Source organism: Phaseolus vulgaris, chromosome 5, assembly GCF_000499845.2.
Source record: "Phaseolus vulgaris cultivar G19833 chromosome 5, P. vulgaris v2.0, whole genome shotgun sequence".
Taxonomy (NCBI): domain Eukaryota; kingdom Viridiplantae; phylum Streptophyta; class Magnoliopsida; order Fabales; family Fabaceae; genus Phaseolus; species Phaseolus vulgaris.
Genome location: NC_023755.2, coordinates 25980698 through 25997945, shown reverse-complemented (window position 1 = coordinate 25997945; position 17248 = coordinate 25980698). Strand labels below are relative to the sequence as shown.

The 17248-nt window shown below is 36.8% G+C and overlaps 2 protein-coding genes and 1 long non-coding RNA gene across 3 annotated transcripts; 1 reads left to right on the top strand and 2 right to left on the bottom strand.

The window, feature by feature from the left end:
• Positions 1 to 486: 486 nt before the first annotated feature.
• LOC137834191 (uncharacterized) lies at positions 487 to 1949 on the bottom strand. The gene is made up of 2 exons (XM_068642253.1): positions 1881 to 1949; positions 487 to 1803 (listed from the first exon to the last, which is right to left on the bottom strand). Exons 1-2 carry the CDS (start codon positions 1947 to 1949, stop codon positions 487 to 489), a joined length of 1386 nt encoding a protein of 461 aa, XP_068498354.1.
• A 2549-nt stretch (positions 1950 to 4498) lies between these two features.
• On the top strand, positions 4499 to 9407 carry LOC137835341 (G-type lectin S-receptor-like serine/threonine-protein kinase At4g27290). Its single transcript, XM_068643814.1, has 7 exons — positions 4499 to 6258; positions 6375 to 6509; positions 7829 to 7986; positions 8078 to 8288; positions 8382 to 8619; positions 8766 to 8916; positions 9005 to 9407. Exons 1-7 carry the CDS (start codon positions 4959 to 4961, stop codon positions 9305 to 9307), a joined length of 2496 nt encoding a protein of 831 aa, XP_068499915.1. The 5' UTR covers positions 4499 to 4958; the 3' UTR covers positions 9308 to 9407.
• A 979-nt stretch (positions 9408 to 10386) lies between these two features.
• On the bottom strand, positions 10387 to 11031 carry LOC137834465 (uncharacterized). The gene is made up of 2 exons (XR_011084890.1): positions 10856 to 11031; positions 10387 to 10716 (listed from the first exon to the last, which is right to left on the bottom strand). It is a non-coding gene; the product is annotated as an uncharacterized lncRNA (long non-coding RNA).
• Between the last annotated feature and the right edge of the window lie 6217 nt (positions 11032 to 17248).

The following is a 17248-nucleotide window of genomic DNA, read 5'->3' as shown; positions in this document are numbered from 1 at the left end:
GAGTAATCATTCTGTGCTAACTGAAGAAGATCTGGTTTATATCTTCTGCATCACCAAGAAAATCAAAATCAATTGGATCCATATCATCAAAGAACACATGCAAAAAGCCATGAGGTTAGGTGATTATCATTATCCATATGCTGTTTTGATATCTAAATTTCTACTCTATTTTAAAGTTAATCTTGAAGATGAAACTTCTGAGCTGGTCAAGTTGCTTACTGTTTTGGCGAACTGAATTTCTGAATCAATTGTTTCCTGAGATAAATTCATTCTAGTTTTGAAAAGTTTGCGAAAACTCTCTTTAAACAATTCACCCCCCTCTAGTTTAAAGCCATCTTTTCTTACAACCCGTTCCCCCGCGCCTCTTCCGTGGGCGTCTCCTCCACGAGCTCTCTCACCCGTGGGCGTTTCCGCGTTGGGTGGGCGCTCCACCACCATGAACACGCCTCTCTTTGTTTTCAGGCTATTTTCATAGCACTTCTTCGCTTATTTCTGATCAGACTTTATCACGATCACTCTGCCACTGAGATCAGGCAGTTTCAGCTTCATGTGCCGTGTAGACGACACCCCCCTCAATTTGTTCAAGGTTGGCCTCCTCAGCAGAATGTTGTACGCCGAATTGGCGTTCACAACTAGATACCTTATGTTCTCAGTGCACGACGCCGTACTATCCATGAAAGTCGTCCACAGCTCTAAATAGTCGCGCACATCCAGTTGGTCCCCTGCCAAACCATACAAGCACCCTGTATATAGCCTCAGCAGATCAGGGGACAACTGCAACTTATTGAGCGTGGACCAAAACATTACGTCCGTAGAGCTGCCCTGGTCCACGAGCACGCGGTGCACCCTCCTCCCTGCGGTTATGACTGAAATCACCACAGAGTCGTTATCGTGGGGGACGACGTCGTGAAGATCAGCCCTCGTGAACGCAAGGTCGATGTCCAGCGAGTCATTCGCCCCCTGCTTAGCCACCGAGTTCACTGACCGCACGTACCTCTTGCGCTGAGAGGCAGTGCATCCTCCGCCTGAAAAACCACCATAAATGGTGTGAACCTCCCCATGGATACGCATCTCATGGGCCTGATCCTCTACTGGTACCGCCAAGGCCGTAGCTGCGGATGACCCCGCCAGATAATCTTTCAAGAACCCGCTCTTCACTAGCTCGTCCAACTGATAGCCCAAAGTTAGGCAGTTGGTAATCGAATGCCTGAACGCCTGATGGAACTCGCACCACGCGTCCTTGTGTGGTCCCAACACCTTGTCTGTTTTCGTGGGGACTCTCAGCCTATCTGCGATGTTGGGCACAGCGATGAGGTCCTTCAACACCACCACAAAGTCGTGCCTGACTGGCCTGTTCTCCCCTGAGCGCCCCCTGGCCAAGGGCTTCCTCGCCTCGTAGGGGAGCTTCCTCTCTTGACCTTTCCTCCCTGTCGCGGCGTCATTCACCCCCGCGGGCTGTGCGCGCGACTGTGCTCTAGGGCGTGCGGGTGCGACACTTGCACGCTTCTCACACACCTCACCTTCCGTTGCGATGTGCTCCACCGCGCGACGCCTGATTTCTGCGAAAGTTCTGGGGCGATTCCTGATGAGCGACTTGCAGAATGGCCCAAGGCAGATCCCCTTCCTGAACGCATACACGATCATTGGCTCTTCCGTGGTGCCAACCTTCACCACCTGCGCCCCAAAATGGTTGATGTACTCCTTCAACGTCTCCCCCTGGTAGTGCTTCAAGTCGAAGAGGTCATACGACACCGGCGGGGGAGCCCGGTTCACGATATACTGTTCCCTGAACAACTGTGAAAGCTGCGCAAAGGAGGTCACGTGACCAGCTGGAAGGCTAATGAATCAGTCAGCGTGCTCATGAATAACTTGCACCTCACGGTGTCAGAACCGCCGACAAGCATCATTTGCGTGTGGAACGCAGTGAGGTGCGCCTCTGGATCCTCCATCCCCGTGAACGTCACCTTCGGACTTACGAACGTGTGTGGGATCACTGCCTCCATGATGGACTGCGAGAAAGGCATAGGAAACTCCCTAGGTGGTGTGAAACACTAGCGACACCGCAACCCACGGCGCAACTCTTCGTTCGCACGACACAACTGTTTGTTTCTCGCCTGCGACGCCGCAAGATCCAACTGAATGCGTTCTTGCCCCACCTTCGACGCCGCCATCGCCTCTTGAAGGCCTTGTATCACCTCCATGACCTGTTGCAAGGTCATGCCATCACTCTCTGCGTGTGTTGTTGAACTCTGCCTCGTAGTCCTCATTCTTCACGGTTTCTTGGAGAATCTTGAACTGTTACTGTGAATCTTGGAACTTTCTTCGGTGGAACTGAGCGAATCTTGAAGATTTGCGGTGAATTTTGCAAGAATCTTGAAAAACCTCCACGAACCTCGTTGTTGCTACTGAAACTCGAACTTCTTGCGGCGGAACTGAACGAATCTTGAAGATTATCGGTGAATCTTGCAAGAATCTTGGAAAACTTCCACGAACTTCGCTGTCGCTACTGAAACTCGAACTTCTTGTGGCGGGACTACTGTTTTAGATCAGACCCCACGGTGGGCGCCAAATGTTCCTGCCGATTGACCAGATTGTTCTTCATGCGTAGCTTCAAGCTGCGTATCAAGGACTCCTTCGTCTTCGTTCCAAATCTCCACCCTTCGCCGCCATGAATACCTGAAACAGAGAGAACAAAGGGCGCCCTCGCGGTCGTTTGCTCTCCGACGCTCAAGTCAGTACTGGCAGGAAACACCGTGCACCTCCGTATCAGAACACCACAAACACCATGTTCAGAAGGTGCGTAACTGAATTCTAATTGTTTTCTCTCTCATTCTCAAGTCACTCGTGCGTACAGTGAGTAAGCGTAAAATGACTCAAAGTCTAAAAGGTCCAAATGACTGAAAATGTGAAAACCTCCCTTAACCTACTGACAACGAGAACTTATATACCTTTTCAGTGTTTCTGCCACGTGTCTCCTTCTGACTTAAGCGTAACTCTGCGCGGGTGGCCTTACGACGCTGTAACCCAACTTAGGGAAATCCCAACGTGTAAGTCTCCCTTCTCGAAGTGCATCTGGCGCGGGGGGTGACTACATGGGTGCCAACTCATGCGCCCCAGCTTCTAGTCACTCGCCCTGGGAGTATTTCTGCCCTCCTCACGTACCATGCATGTAGAGTACCCCTTGGGACGTGGCCCTCTCATGGGTCGTATCTGTCCCAGTGGTTCTCTAACGGTGGTGCGTACTACCGCGTTCCCACGCCTCATGCACAGATACTCCGCAAGTTGGGCCTCTCCCTGCTGGTACTGGGGGTGTGGCTTGGAAACCACCTCTCTCTTCTATTATTAATCTTTCGGGGTACCGAGGCCCGAGGCCTCCACGCCCCTATTGTGCCGCCTCCTACTCGTGCCGCCCTCTCCACGGTCACTCCCACCCGTGGGTATCGGGGGGTGGCACCACCCAACTGTAAGCACTTCTTGGTCCAAACCCAGTCAATGCCCGAGGCCAGTCAACGCCCGAGGCCTGGTCGACCCCCCTTCTCACCTCACTGCGCCTCTGATGGGTCCTACCAAGTGTTGACTTTGGTCAACACCCGAGGACGGGTCGGTACAATTCTAACATAATTTTAAAAAGGAAAAATACATTAATTTTCAAAAAATCAAACTTTATTGTATAAATTGTTATTATGATTATAAAAAGAAAAAACAAATCCTTGTAAATCAGTCATGAAAAACATATTTCTGCTCCAAACAAATAATCTAGAACATATTTGTACACATAAATCTTTATTGTCAATTTATATAATTCATAATTATATAATATATAAATTTGTATCCCCGTGTCCTACATTTTAAAAATCTTATGTATTTTCGTGTTCGTGTCGTATCAGTGTCTGTGTTGTGTCGGTGCTACATAGGTCCACAATATTATTATTTTATAATCAGATGATAGTATAACAAAGTTGTGTACGGTTAGTACATTCTACTCTAGTTTTAATTGTAAAATCAATTTTAAAGCTAAGTAAATTCTTTTTAATTTTTAAATACATTTTTAATGTTTACATAAAAAAAATACTGTTTCGTAACTTTATCACGTTTAACTTTTAAATAATAATAAAATAGACAAAACAATATAGCGTCGTCCCTTCCTCTTTTTATTTATTTAGCCTTAGAATTTTCTTTTTCGATTAAAAATGTTTTACAGAAAATTATTTTTTATTTTATTTTATTTTTCTTTTCTCCATGTATTAAAAAAATATAAAAATAATTGATTGATAATGATTTGTATATGGAAAACAAATATGTGAGACAGAGGCACAGAATTTAAACAATTACAGATAGAGATATTTCTTTTGCCAAAGTTTTGGGCCACACAAGAAAAGTCTTCTCTTTGAGATACATAGCCATTTTCTTATGGACCAATTCAGGAGAGACTTTGACTTTAGGAGTCTCAAGTTTCTAGACTTTGCTTAAAGCAATGTTTCATCTGAAACTGCCCTTTGCAAATTGTTCATTCACAATTTCTTACTCTTCTTCTCTCCAATACTGTGCCTGTTAGTGTTCAAAGTTGTTTCAAAGAAACTGCACCAGTTTGTTCAAGTCTACCATTTACTACTTCTATAATTTTTCACAACCACCCCCAACAAACCACCACTTTCTGATTTTCACTATAAAAGTAACATAATATATTCTTTCTCCACAACAAAGTCGCAATTATTTACTGAATTAATCTTTTCACTTATTTATTTATAATATGACATCACATAAACAAGTAACATTTTTCAACCAGATACAGTGAAGCATCATGGTCATTCATGTGTTCACATTTCCTACAATACTATTGGATAGGGTGCCAATAACATGTTTGTATAGAACTAGAACGTCATTGCAAAAGCCTAAGCAATTTATCAATCACTATATATTTATGTAGCTGAAGTGCATAATTCTTGAGAAGTTACAACATGAAGAACCTTATGTCTTTTATGAGAATCATTTTTCTATGCTATCATATACTTGTCTATCTTTGTGAAATTTCCTTAGCACTTGATTCCATTTCTCAAGACCTGTCCCTTAGTGATGATGTTAATAACACCACCTTGGTCTCCAAAGATGGAACATTTGAACTTGGATTCTTCACCCCAGGAAATTCCCAGAAACGTTACCTGGGGATTTGGTACGGGAAAATTCCTATTCAAACTGTGGTTTGGGTAGCAAACAGGCTAAGTCCTATCAATGATTCATCTGGCATGTTGAGAATGAACACCAGCACTGGGAACCTTGTCCTCACACAGAATGGCAAAGTTGTTTGGTCTACAACCTCTTTGAGAAAAGCAGAAAGTCCAGTAGCCCTTCTCTTAGATTCTGGCAATCTAGTGGTAAGAGACGAGAAAGATGCAAACATTGAGGCCTACTTGTGGCAGAGTTTTGACTACCCCACTGACACTTTCTTACCAGAAATGAAGTTTGGTTGGGACTTGAGAACTGGTATCAATAGGAAGCTAACAGCTTGGAAGAGTCCTGATGATCCATCTCCTAGTGACTTCTCTTTTGGTATGGTGCTCCACACCTATCCTGAAGCATACATGATGAAGGGCAACCAAAAGTTCTACCGAAGTGGACCATGGAATGGCTTGCATTCAAGTGGTTCACCACATGTTAAGGCCAACCCCATTTATGACTTCAGGTTTGTTTTCAACGAAGCTGAAGTTTACTACACATATAGCCTTAAGAACTCCTCTGTGATCTCAAGGTTGGTGCTGAATGGAACAAGCTACGTTCGTAGGCGGTACGTATGGATTGAATCAACGCAAATATGGGAGGTGTACACTTCAGTGCCATTGGACTTATGTGACAGTTATTCCCTTTGTGGAGCTAATGCAAATTGTGTTATATCAGATTCACCTGTGTGCCAATGTTTGAAAGGGTTCAAGCCTAAGTCCCCTCAAGCATGGAGCTCAATGGATTGGTCTCATGGATGTGTCCGTAATAAGGAATTAAGCTGTGAGAACAAGCACATGGATGGATTTATCAAATTGCCTGAGATGAAAACGCCTGACACTACACATACTTGGCTGGATCAGACAATTGGGCTAGAGGAATGCAGAGCCAAGTGCTTGGATAACTGTTCTTGTATGGCTTATGCAAATTCAGATATCAGTGAAGGAACTGGTTGTGCCATGTGGTTTGGTGATCTAATTGATGTTAGACAGTTTTCAGATGGAGGCCAGGATCTATATGTTCGAATGGATGCTTCAGAATTAGGTAGGAACTATAAACTTTGCCACCTTTTAGTCCTTCAGAAAATTCTTAGCTAGGCTACATTTTCATCTGGAAATACTTATGCCACCTTCTGTAAATTTGTGATAAAATTCAATTAGAGCACACCAGTGAGAGCCACAAGAAGGGAGGAGTTTTGGTGGCAGTAACAGCTTCTTTGGCCGTGGCCACAGTTTCTGGTATTCTAATAGTACTTGGCTTGTGCTATAGAAAGAAATCACGCGCCAATGTGAAAGGTAAAATTCACCTTTCTGTTCCTCTTCTCATGAGGGAAAAAACACTATCTGAACTGAATTGCTTACTAATGTTGTAGTATTGTATTAGATATATGCACATATATAGTATTTCCCAGCCATACTGTGATCCACAACAAAAGCAAACATGATATGTCCTGTGTCTGACACATACCGGACACTAATATGTGACTTATACAATTAGTATCAGTGAAATATTCAATTCCAAGAATATTTTTTTGGATCTATGACAATTTTAATACTGTTTCAACACAATTTTAAAAAGAACAAATACAGTGATTTTTTAATTTATGATATAAATTTCTATTGTGATTATAGAAACAATGAACAAATCTTATATGTAATCAGGAATATTCATATTATATATGTATTATTGGGAATGTTTTTATTTAATCTCTTTATCATATCATGCGAAATCTTTTAAAGTTGTTCATTTTTCTTTAAATGAATTTAAACTAAGGTGTCTTTTCCAATGAAGATGATTAAGAAAGGGATGAAAAGCCTTAAATGAATTATATTTTTTTTTTCACTTTTTAGATTTTAGATAGATGAAATAGATTCGTTTTTTATTTTATTATATTTGATTAACTTTTTCACATAAATCTTAATTGTCGATTTATATAATTAATAATTACATAATATATAGATTCGTATTCTCATGTTTTATGTTTTAAAGATTTATGTTTTAAAGATTATACATGTCGAAGTGTTCATATCCGTTTCAGTATCCATGTTACATGGTTAAAAAACTTACGTTCAAGTTCCACTATTGCCAATTTGGTTACCTTCATTGGTCAGTAGCTGCGTGCTAAATGAGAAGTTTATGGAATTCCGTTTGAAATAGCAGGAAAAATTGACATATGGATGTTGAGAAGTCATGGAAGACAATTGCTCTGATTCCTTCCTCGACTGGAGGATTAGGTGGCTATTTATGATTGCAACCAATTGACACATCTTCTTATACGCAGACCTTTTTTTAAATAATTTTGTCTGGCTAAAATGTTGGGAAAGGTAAATCAAAATGAACTTTTACTTTTGTTGTCTCAAAATTAACTTGATTAAAATTGAAACACTTTTTTCTGTGCATACTTTCCTAATTCTTTGCATGCAGTTGGAGTTACCAGGTCTCTCATTTCCTGTGTTATTTCTTTGCATCCAGCTTTGGAGTAACTCGTAGGATATAGGATTTTTTTTCTTTGTATGAAAAAGATGAAATTGCAATTCTTCCAATAATTGAAAGACATTTGTTGCAATGCTTGTCAGTAGTCACAATCTAAAACCACCCACTTATACTTTGTCAGAGAGATCAGACTTCAGTATCAGATCATATCAAAACAGTGGAATCCAAGAGGCTGATATGGACCTACCAGTTTTTGACTTGTCAACTATAGCCAAAGCCACTAACAACTTTACAATCAAGAACAAAATTGGAGAAGGTGGTTTTGGATCTGTATACAGGGTAATTTGCTTCCAGATTATTATGACATTAAGAATTGGGAAATAAAATGAACAATTCTATGACATGATCATTTGAAAATTTAATTTTTCAGGGAACTCTAGCAGATGGGCTGGAAATTGCTGTGAAGAGGCTTTCAGAAAGCTCAGGACAAGGATTGACCGAATTCAAGAACGAAGTAAAATTGATTGCAAAACTTCAACACCGCAATCTTGTAAAGCTTCTTGGATGTTGCCTTGAAGGAGAGGAAAAAATGTTGGTTTATGAGTACATGATAAATGGTAGCCTGAACTCATTTATTTTTGGTATGGATCCAAGGAAGGAATTGTATATTCAAGAAGTTAAGATTAATCTCATGATAATGAAATTGATTTTGTTTTCTGATGGAAATCTGGCAGATCAGGAAAAAAGTGAGTTACTAGACTGGTCAAAGCGCTTCAACATTATGTGTGGAATTACTAAGGGCCTTCTCTACCTTCATCAGGATTCCAGGCTAAGGATTATTCATAGAGATCTCAAAGCAAGTAATGTTTTACTTGATAATGAGTTAAACCCCAAAATTTCAGATTTTGGCATGGCTAGAATATTTGGTGGAGATCAGAAAGAAGGAAACACTAGGAGAATAGTTGGTACTTAGTAAGTGAATACATGTTCTTCCAGTCAAGATGAATTCATGACATCTGTTTTATCCTAGTTAAGAGATTCAAGGCATCAGAATAAATGTTAAGAGTTTCAATTCAAGTAATGAATTAACAGTTTTCATTTAAAAATGTGTTCTGCAGTGGCTACATGGCACCAGAATATGCAACTGATGGGCTATTTTCAGTGAAATCTGATGTTTTCAGCTTTGGAGTTTTATTGATGGAGATTATATCTGGGAAGAGAAGCAGAGGATATTATAATCAGAACCACAGCCAAAATCTCATAGGCCATGTAAGTAATTTGAGACAAATTGTAAACTCACACGCATGCTTGAAACAGGTGTGTATCCTTTATGACAAGCAATTTTAATGTCTTTCAGGCATGGGATCTCTGGAAAAAAGGAAGACCACTAGAACTGGTTGATAAAAGCATAGAAAACTCCCTTTTTCAATCACAGATATTGCATTGCATTCATGTTAGTCTCTTGTGTGTTCAACAGAATCCAGATGATAGGCCTGGAATGTCTTGTGTGCTCTTAATGTTAGTGAGTGAAGTTGAATTGCCTGAGCCAAAACAGCCAGGATTCTTTGGAAAATATTCAGGTGAAGGGGACTCCTCCACAAGTAAGCAGCAAAAAAGTTCCACAAATGAAATAACCATTACCTTGTTAGAAGCCCGTTGATACAATATTTGCTAATCACATTCATCATCTACCTTGTATAGATCCATAATATTTTGTATTATTAGAAATATTTTGTATATTCACTCACTCTTTCTCTCCTTCCGAGTGAAGTTCTGACTTACCATACTAATATTGAAAGAGAACATTAAAAGCATGGTAGCCCGTAAAGAGCTGAAAATATGATATCACAAGAAAACAATAAAAGGGTCATAAAAGAAACCAAGAAATCAAATTGTGGTTTACAACTTTTCATACCTTAAAAATGGTCAGACTTTTGCATCCAAGAAAATGATACCAGGAGTTCTCTGTAACTACTGGTCTTGTTTGAGAAGATATAGCAACAATTTGTTAACATAATGTGTTCACTCATTCATCATCTTTTAGGTTTATTTCTTTTCTATTTGTTAAAAGAACACAAAATTTGGCTAAGTTGAGATAACAGAAACTATGCTGCTTCAAAATTACTAACTTTTGAACTAAGCTATAAAAAGTCTGAAATCAAATTCACTCGTCCTTCACTAGAAAGTTAAATATTTTTATGGATTCCTTAGTGTTTAGAACAAAACTCGTCTTTTTTTTTTTCATGTAACTTTCTGAAAAAAGAAATTGAGAAAAAAAAAATGTTATTAACCGGAAACTAGTGTTTCCAAACATGTTTCTAATGGAGCTATCCTACAAAAACCATCACTATAAGCTTCTGGATATGCTCTCAAAGGAAATTGCTTAGCGTGAGACCGTCGCTCTTTTCGGCATTATAGAGCGAATTTATCAGCAATCACATCAAAGGTTCTGTTAGCCTGGTTCTGTATCTGAATGAATACTAAGTTGAAAAAAAAATCAAAAGAAACAGTGAAAGGAGAAATTCTAACAAGTGTTCTTAGTTTGAAAATTGTTTGCAACCTCAAATCCTTTGTAAGTAATTTTTATCCGAAGTGTGTTTGACAGCAAAAGGAATAGAAATAGTTTGATATTGGAGATTATACATAACTAGAGATAGAAACATTTTATGGCACAGAAGTGAATAAAAACTACATCTTATATAAGTTGATAGTGTCATAAAATTGAATTAAACTCAAAACTCAATTCTTAATATATTATTAAACTATTCACTATCGAATTATCCATCATTTTAGTATGTTGAAGCATGAAAAAATGAATTTTCCTTCAACAACATATTTTTTGCTAATTGAGATTTGAGTGAGAATTCTATCATCCCATTAACACAAAAGTTAGCCACCCCATAATCCCATCACAACTTTCTATAAAACTAAATGTTAATAATCAAATGCAATGGTAAACTAAAGTTGTTATCCTCAATACTCTTATCTTATTTTTGCCTAATATGCAGAGAACTTCCAATTTCTTCAACTGGGCCTACAACTTGATGTATCTCTTAATTTCCCCAAAGGCTACATCAAAAAGAGTGAATTGACAAAAACTTTTAGCATTTTTCCTCCTTGATCAACAAAATGATGTAGAAATGCAAGAGCCATTCATGATGAAAAGACAATTTAAAAGGTGAACAGTAGTCAGTGTCAGCTTTCCAACCTTCATGCTTAACAAGGACGCCATTACTTGCTTAGCTCTTTCATGCACTTTACAGTTAATCCTTTTGAATTTGTTGTGTTAGAAACGCAAATTTAAACGCCACGACCACACTAAAACATAGCCCAAAATTGACCTGCACCCCAGAAAATAAAAGCTAGTTAGCTGTCAAGAACAAATAAAGAAAAAGAGAGAGAGAATCAAAAGTTGGACCACAATATATAGAGAAGAGTTAAGGGGCAAAAAGTCTCCACTAGGATGCTGTTTTTATCGTGTAGAATTAGGTGTTATCCATCTTTCAAGCCTCCAATCATAAATACCCCAAAATCTTAGGTAATTTGTTCATTCCTTATATACATTTACATTACAACAAAACCAACATTTTATTTACAGTTTTATTAAATTTGATGAAAATAAATAAATTATAAAAAAAATGAATGTTTAATTGTTGATAGGATAAAAACAAATGAGTACAGATTAAAATTGAAACATGATTATTTTTTTTAAAAAATAATTTACATAATGAAAATCATTTTTTTTAAATTATTTAATTTTTTATATTATAACTATATATATAAGTAATTACATGATGTTAATATTTTATTTTTTTTGCATACAAATTATTAAAAAATAAAAGTGTAATAAAAAATGAGATTAGTAAATTAAATTCAAACATATAAAAAATAAAACAAGATGTAAATGTTCATTTCACCAAATAAATTATGTGAAATAAAGTCTTGTTACATAAATAAAAAGAAGTAAAACAATAAGTATATAGTGATATAAATAATATTATTAAAGATTAAATATGTTTTTCATCTTTGTATTTTCACGCGAAATTGATTTTGTTCCTAATCTAAACTTTAGACTTTCTGTGTATTTATAATAAGGAAACTATTGAAATGAATCGTTGTTACTTTGTTTTTTTTACGTGGTAGATAGATTTCCTTTATGAACTATAATGGATGTTAAAATATTTCATGGTAACTTATGACTTACATGGATATTATAATATTATTATTTCGTCAACACTGAAAATTTGTTTGATACTTAAAAAAAATATTGGTAAGAACCCATTTTAATAGTTTCTTTACTACAAATACACAGGAGATCTAAAGTTTGGAATAAGGATAAAAATCAATTTCACATTATAGTAAAAGAAAAAAATATATTTAACCGAAATTTAAATATATTTGTGATAAATATAATTTTTCTTTCGTGAAGTACAATTTATATATATATAATGCTCATTAAAATTATTTAAATAAAATATAAACAATATGCATGTATTGCCTTATAATCGATTATCGATTATGTCTACTCCTTGTAAAAGTTGTGTTACTATATACATGAATTTACATTACTATTAGATCAAGTTCCACTATCAATAAATAAATAATCTCTAAAGATAATATCTATTAAATTTATTTAAATAAAATATAAAGAATATGCATATATTATCTTCACTAATGCAAAAATATTTTTAGACAACGATTTTTTAAGTCCTTAGGCAATGGTGTCTATAAGCACATCCTCTAAAGTTTTGAATTATAGATGACAGTCAAACAGTCGTAATCTATATAACACAACTATAGACAACTATTATTAACAGAACTGTTGTCTATATTGTAAGTGAAATAAAAATATAAAAGACCTAGAGGAGAGTATAGGCGTCGATTATGGACAAAACTAAGGGTCTCTCATTTAAACTTAAATCTAACAAAATTTGATCAACATAACGCTTAAAACATGAACTTTTTAAAATAGAACAATATTGATCGGATTCGAAAACCCTTGAACTCAATACCAATATGCATCACACAATTCATTAAAATACATCAAATTCAATATAAATTAATCAATTATAATTTACAATTCTAACTTTACAAATATAACTAATAATCTAACTAATTAATAATTATAACTTCACAATTCTAATTTAATCAATTATAATTTACAATTCTAACTTTACAAATATAACTAATAATCTAACTAATTAATAATTATAACTTCACAATTCTAATTTAATAATTTTAACTAAAATAAAGTATACTTATAATTTAAAATATAAGAAGTTCATGAAAAATAATAACTTTACATCAAATACAATATAAATTAATAATAACTAAAAATATATATATATATATAAATTAACATACTCATGAAAAATAACATCTGCAAAAACAAAAAAAAATAATAAATAAAAATATTTTACTAACCTGGTGGTGGTGGGCAACGGCGACGCTGGAGGGACAATGCAAGACGCGGAAGAGCAAGGTAGATGAGGCCAAAACCTAGTTAAGTACGCGGTAATGCGAGAATGGAAAAAGCCCTGAAAACAATCAAGCAATAACGAAAGGAAGCAATTGCGCAAATGTGATGGAGCAATGCAGCAAGGGAGAAACAATGAAGGAAAAAGGAAGACAACGTGAAGGTGCAGGGAAGAACAAAGAAAGTGTGATGTTTGCGAAAATGAACGTGTAACTAAGGCGCGCACTGTCCATAGAGACGACGGTTTTACCAAATAATAGTTGTCTATTAAAAAACTTGAACAATAGCTACGTTTTGCATAAAAACGTAGTTTATGCCAAGTTTATAGACTACTGATCATATGAATAATCATAGTTTATGGGTTATAGACTGGGATTTTATCTTAAATCGTATGATTATGTTAATTTCAAAATTATCAGAACATTTTATTAGACGACGCTCCTGCTTGAATCAACGTCTATAGACGTCGCCAAACCCTCTTTTTGCACTAATGCTTATAAGGGATTATTTCTAAGTTTTTATTATAAAATTAATTTGTTGCTACATGAATTCACATTATAAGTAGATAAAGTTCCACTATCAAGAGTATTATCCTAATAAATCCAGTAAATATGGTGGAGGAAATAAATCAAATATGGAAACTAGATTGGATCGGAAGAGAGAAAACTTATTTTTTTTCTCTCATTTCTTGATAAATTTTGGGAAACTTTAGATGAGATGATTTTTTTAAAGATGGGAATCGTCCAAGAGGAATTTATAGCTTAGAGATTAAACAAAAACGGATATCACTTTTGTATTGTCAGGTTTAAGGGTGTTCGTTATGCTTTACTTTTAAGAAAAACAACTCGATTAGATTAGAATTGGGAACCTGAAAATGCATGCTAATTTTCCAAGGTACAAATGATATGGGAATATGTCACAAAATCAACATTGACTACAACAACAAAAAGTAGGAAAAACAAAAGTCAACAGAGTATAGGTTAAGAAAGGCATTACTTACACTCAAGAAGTGCAACAGGATAATGTACCGACCGGTCATCGGCCTCAGGTGTTGACCAAAGTCATGGTGGAGCCCCGAGGGCTGGGTCCACTGGGAGGTCAGCAGGACAGGGCGGAGTCTCACTAGTCTCATGGATAAGGGGAGCCAAGGAGGGGGCGGCATCGAGGCAAGGCATGGAGGCCTCGGGCCTCGGCACCCCGACAGTAAAAGATGGACCGAAAAAGGTGGTTTCCAAGCCACACTCCAGTTACCAGCAAGGGGAAGCCTAGATCATGAGGGGTCCGTGCATGGGGTGTAGGAAACGCGGTAGTACGCACCACCGTTAAAGAGCCACTTGGAAAGAGACGACTCGTAAGGGTCACATCCCAGGGGTGATCTGCATGCATGGCACGTGAGTAAGGCAGGGAACTCCCAGGGCGGATCCCGCACCAGTTGCACTTCGGCAGGGTAGTCTTACGCACTAGATGGCCCTAAGACTGGGTGATAGTGTCGCTAAGACGCACCTACAATATGCTTAAGTGACAATTAGCAAAAGGGCAGAAACACTAAAGAGTATATAAGAGTTAAAAGACAACAGAAAGAAGGTACGCATTTCTAATGCAAGTAACGCTGAGAGTTAATAGTTTTTCTTTGGTGTTTCATTGCCCGAGAGTTTGACTTGAGCATCGGAGTGCAAACGGACGCAAAGGCATCCTTTGTCTCTTTCTTGCAGGTATTTTTTCAAGGAGGGAAAGGAACGCAGAGACAGTGGTTCTTGGACGCGAAGTAATCAGAGGTGCACGAAGACGTTTGGGTCGTCGGCGGGAACATATAATATGAACAATAATTCACAGAGTACATGGAAGGGAATGGTGTTTACAACGAATGATCAACCAAAAGACTAGATGAATAAAAACATGATCCAAACAACCGTGATGTAACAAAATTAGCAGAGATAAGAATAGCTTCACCATGGAGGGATGATGACTTTTTACGGCAAGTGCACCGCATTGTCAGAAGTAATAATGTGTCCCTAAGGATGATATCGAACCCATAAGGAACAGTTAAATAATCAAGTAAAATAATCACTAAATATAAAACAGAATAATAAAAGTGTGGTGAAAGTTGTTGTTATGGCAATGATTAATCAGAAAACAAGTCAAAGAATTTGTTGCTTCAAGTTGGAAAACTAGGGATTAGGTTTCATCTTTCTCAGTCTTTTGTATTTTGATTAGCATGATAACTTTATGTCCTTTGATTGATATTGATGCCCGTATAAAATTCATTTGTATTGATTCCTCGCATGTTTTAGTTCTATTTTATGAGGAGTGTTGGCTTTATTTAACTCTAATTCATCAAAAACCCTTTTATGTACTTCTTTTGCCTTCCTCAGATATTGCAAACATTCCTTGACTTCCTTATCCTCCCATTCTTCTAAATCAACATTATTATTTAGGACTTCTTTCATCAACAAATCATCTGCATATATTTGTCTTTGATTTTCCAAATATAGTTCATCAAGTGCATCCATTCTAAAACAATCTCTCTGGTCAATCGAATGTTTCATTGCTTCAAGTACATCAAAACTAACTTCTTCATTCTGCACTCGGATCTTTAGCTTTCCTTTGTCTAATTTTTGCAGTTTTCATAAATGGACGTCTAAGAATGATAGGTACTTCAACATCTTCCTCTATGTCTATGATTACAAAGTCAACTGGGAAATAAAATTTGTCTACCTTCACCAAAAGATCTTCAACTATTCCATGTGGATATTTTATTGATCTGTCAGCTAATTGCAATGTCATCCTTGTAGGTAAAATTTCAACATCTCCAATTTTCTTCAACATAGATAGAGGCATGAGATTAATGCTTGCTCAAGGATCTAGTAATGCCTTACTTACTGTAAAATTTCCTATTGTGATTGGCAAAGTAAAACTCCCAGGATCTTTATATTATTGTGGCAATGATTTCTAAATAATGGCACTACATCGTGCTTCTAGTTCAACAATTCCTTGCTCCTTTAATCTTATCTTTTTAGTCAACAAATCCTTCATAAATACGACACAAGTAGGCATCTGTTCCAAAGCTTTAGTGAAATGAATACTTATCTCTAGTTGTTTCAGAATTTCACAAAATCTGATAAACTATCATTCTATATTCTTTCTTGAGGGAGCGTGTAGATAAGGTAAATCTAAAACTGGAACACTTTTTCTTTTATTCTCATTTTTCTCTTTTTTCTTTTCTTCCTGTACCCTCTCATTTTTTTTATTCTTCCTCTTCGTTCTCATTTTTTTCTTTCTCCTCTTCTTTTTCCTCTTTACTCTCAATTTTTCTTTCCTCACTTTTTCTCTCTTTTTCACTCTCCATGTCTCTTTCCTCAAATTTTCTCTCTTTCTCAACAATCAAATTATCACCAATCCCCTTTCCTCCAACTATTCCACTTCTAGTAGTGACTGACTTACATTGCCCCCTATATTTTTTTCAACTGTTGTACAATTTGCCCCAAATGTGTCTCCAAATTTTTAAAAGCAATATCAAAATTCTTTTGATGGGACAATGTTGTTTGCATAAATTTCTCTAAAATATCTTCTAGTTTGCTTATTCTCTCTTGGGACGAAGGATATAGTGGTTGTTGTTGTTGAAAAGGGTTTTGATTGAAACTTTGATTTTTATTGTGTTTCCAACCTTGAGAATTTTTGTCGAAGAATCCCCTTTCCTTCCTTGATTCACATATAATGAGCTTCTTCTTCAGATAAACTCTAATAAGTGCAATGCTCATTGGAATGATCATCTCCACACAAATCACACCTTTTTTCTTGACTTTGGCTCTTTACAACTTGTATTTGTTGTGGCAATTTAGTCATTTGTGCAGTTAACGCCTCCAATTGTTGTGTTAGAATTTTATTCTGAGCCAAAACTGTGTTTAAAATATTATGATCTATCATCCACTTCTTTGGCTCATATTTGCTAACATTTTTTCTTTGATAATCTGTGGATGACATTGCCTCCATAATCTTCGTTGCTTTTTCTGCGTCAATTACCCTCATTGTACCACCAATTGCAAATTGTCACATTTTGTGTTGTTTTTGCTTCTTTTTTTTTCCTTTTTTTGTCCTCAATTGACAAATTCAAATTTTCAGATGATT

Coding starts and splice junctions, on each gene's coding strand:
- LOC137834191 (XM_068642253.1), bottom strand. CDS start 1,949: ATGGAGGATCCAGAGGCGCACCTCACTGCGTTCCACACGCAAATGATG. Junction 1,804..1,880: donor TTGTCGGCGGTTCTGACACC/GTGAGGTGCAAG, acceptor TCCTTTGCGCAG/CTTTCACAGTTGTTCAGGGA.
- LOC137835341 (XM_068643814.1), top strand. CDS start 4,959: ATGAAGAACCTTATGTCTTTTATGAGAATCATTTTTCTATGCTATCAT. Junction 6,510..7,828: donor ATCACGCGCCAATGTGAAAG/GTAAAATTCACC, acceptor ATACTTTGTCAG/AGAGATCAGACTTCAGTATC. Junction 8,289..8,381: donor CCTGAACTCATTTATTTTTG/GTATGGATCCAA, acceptor GAAATCTGGCAG/ATCAGGAAAAAAGTGAGTTA.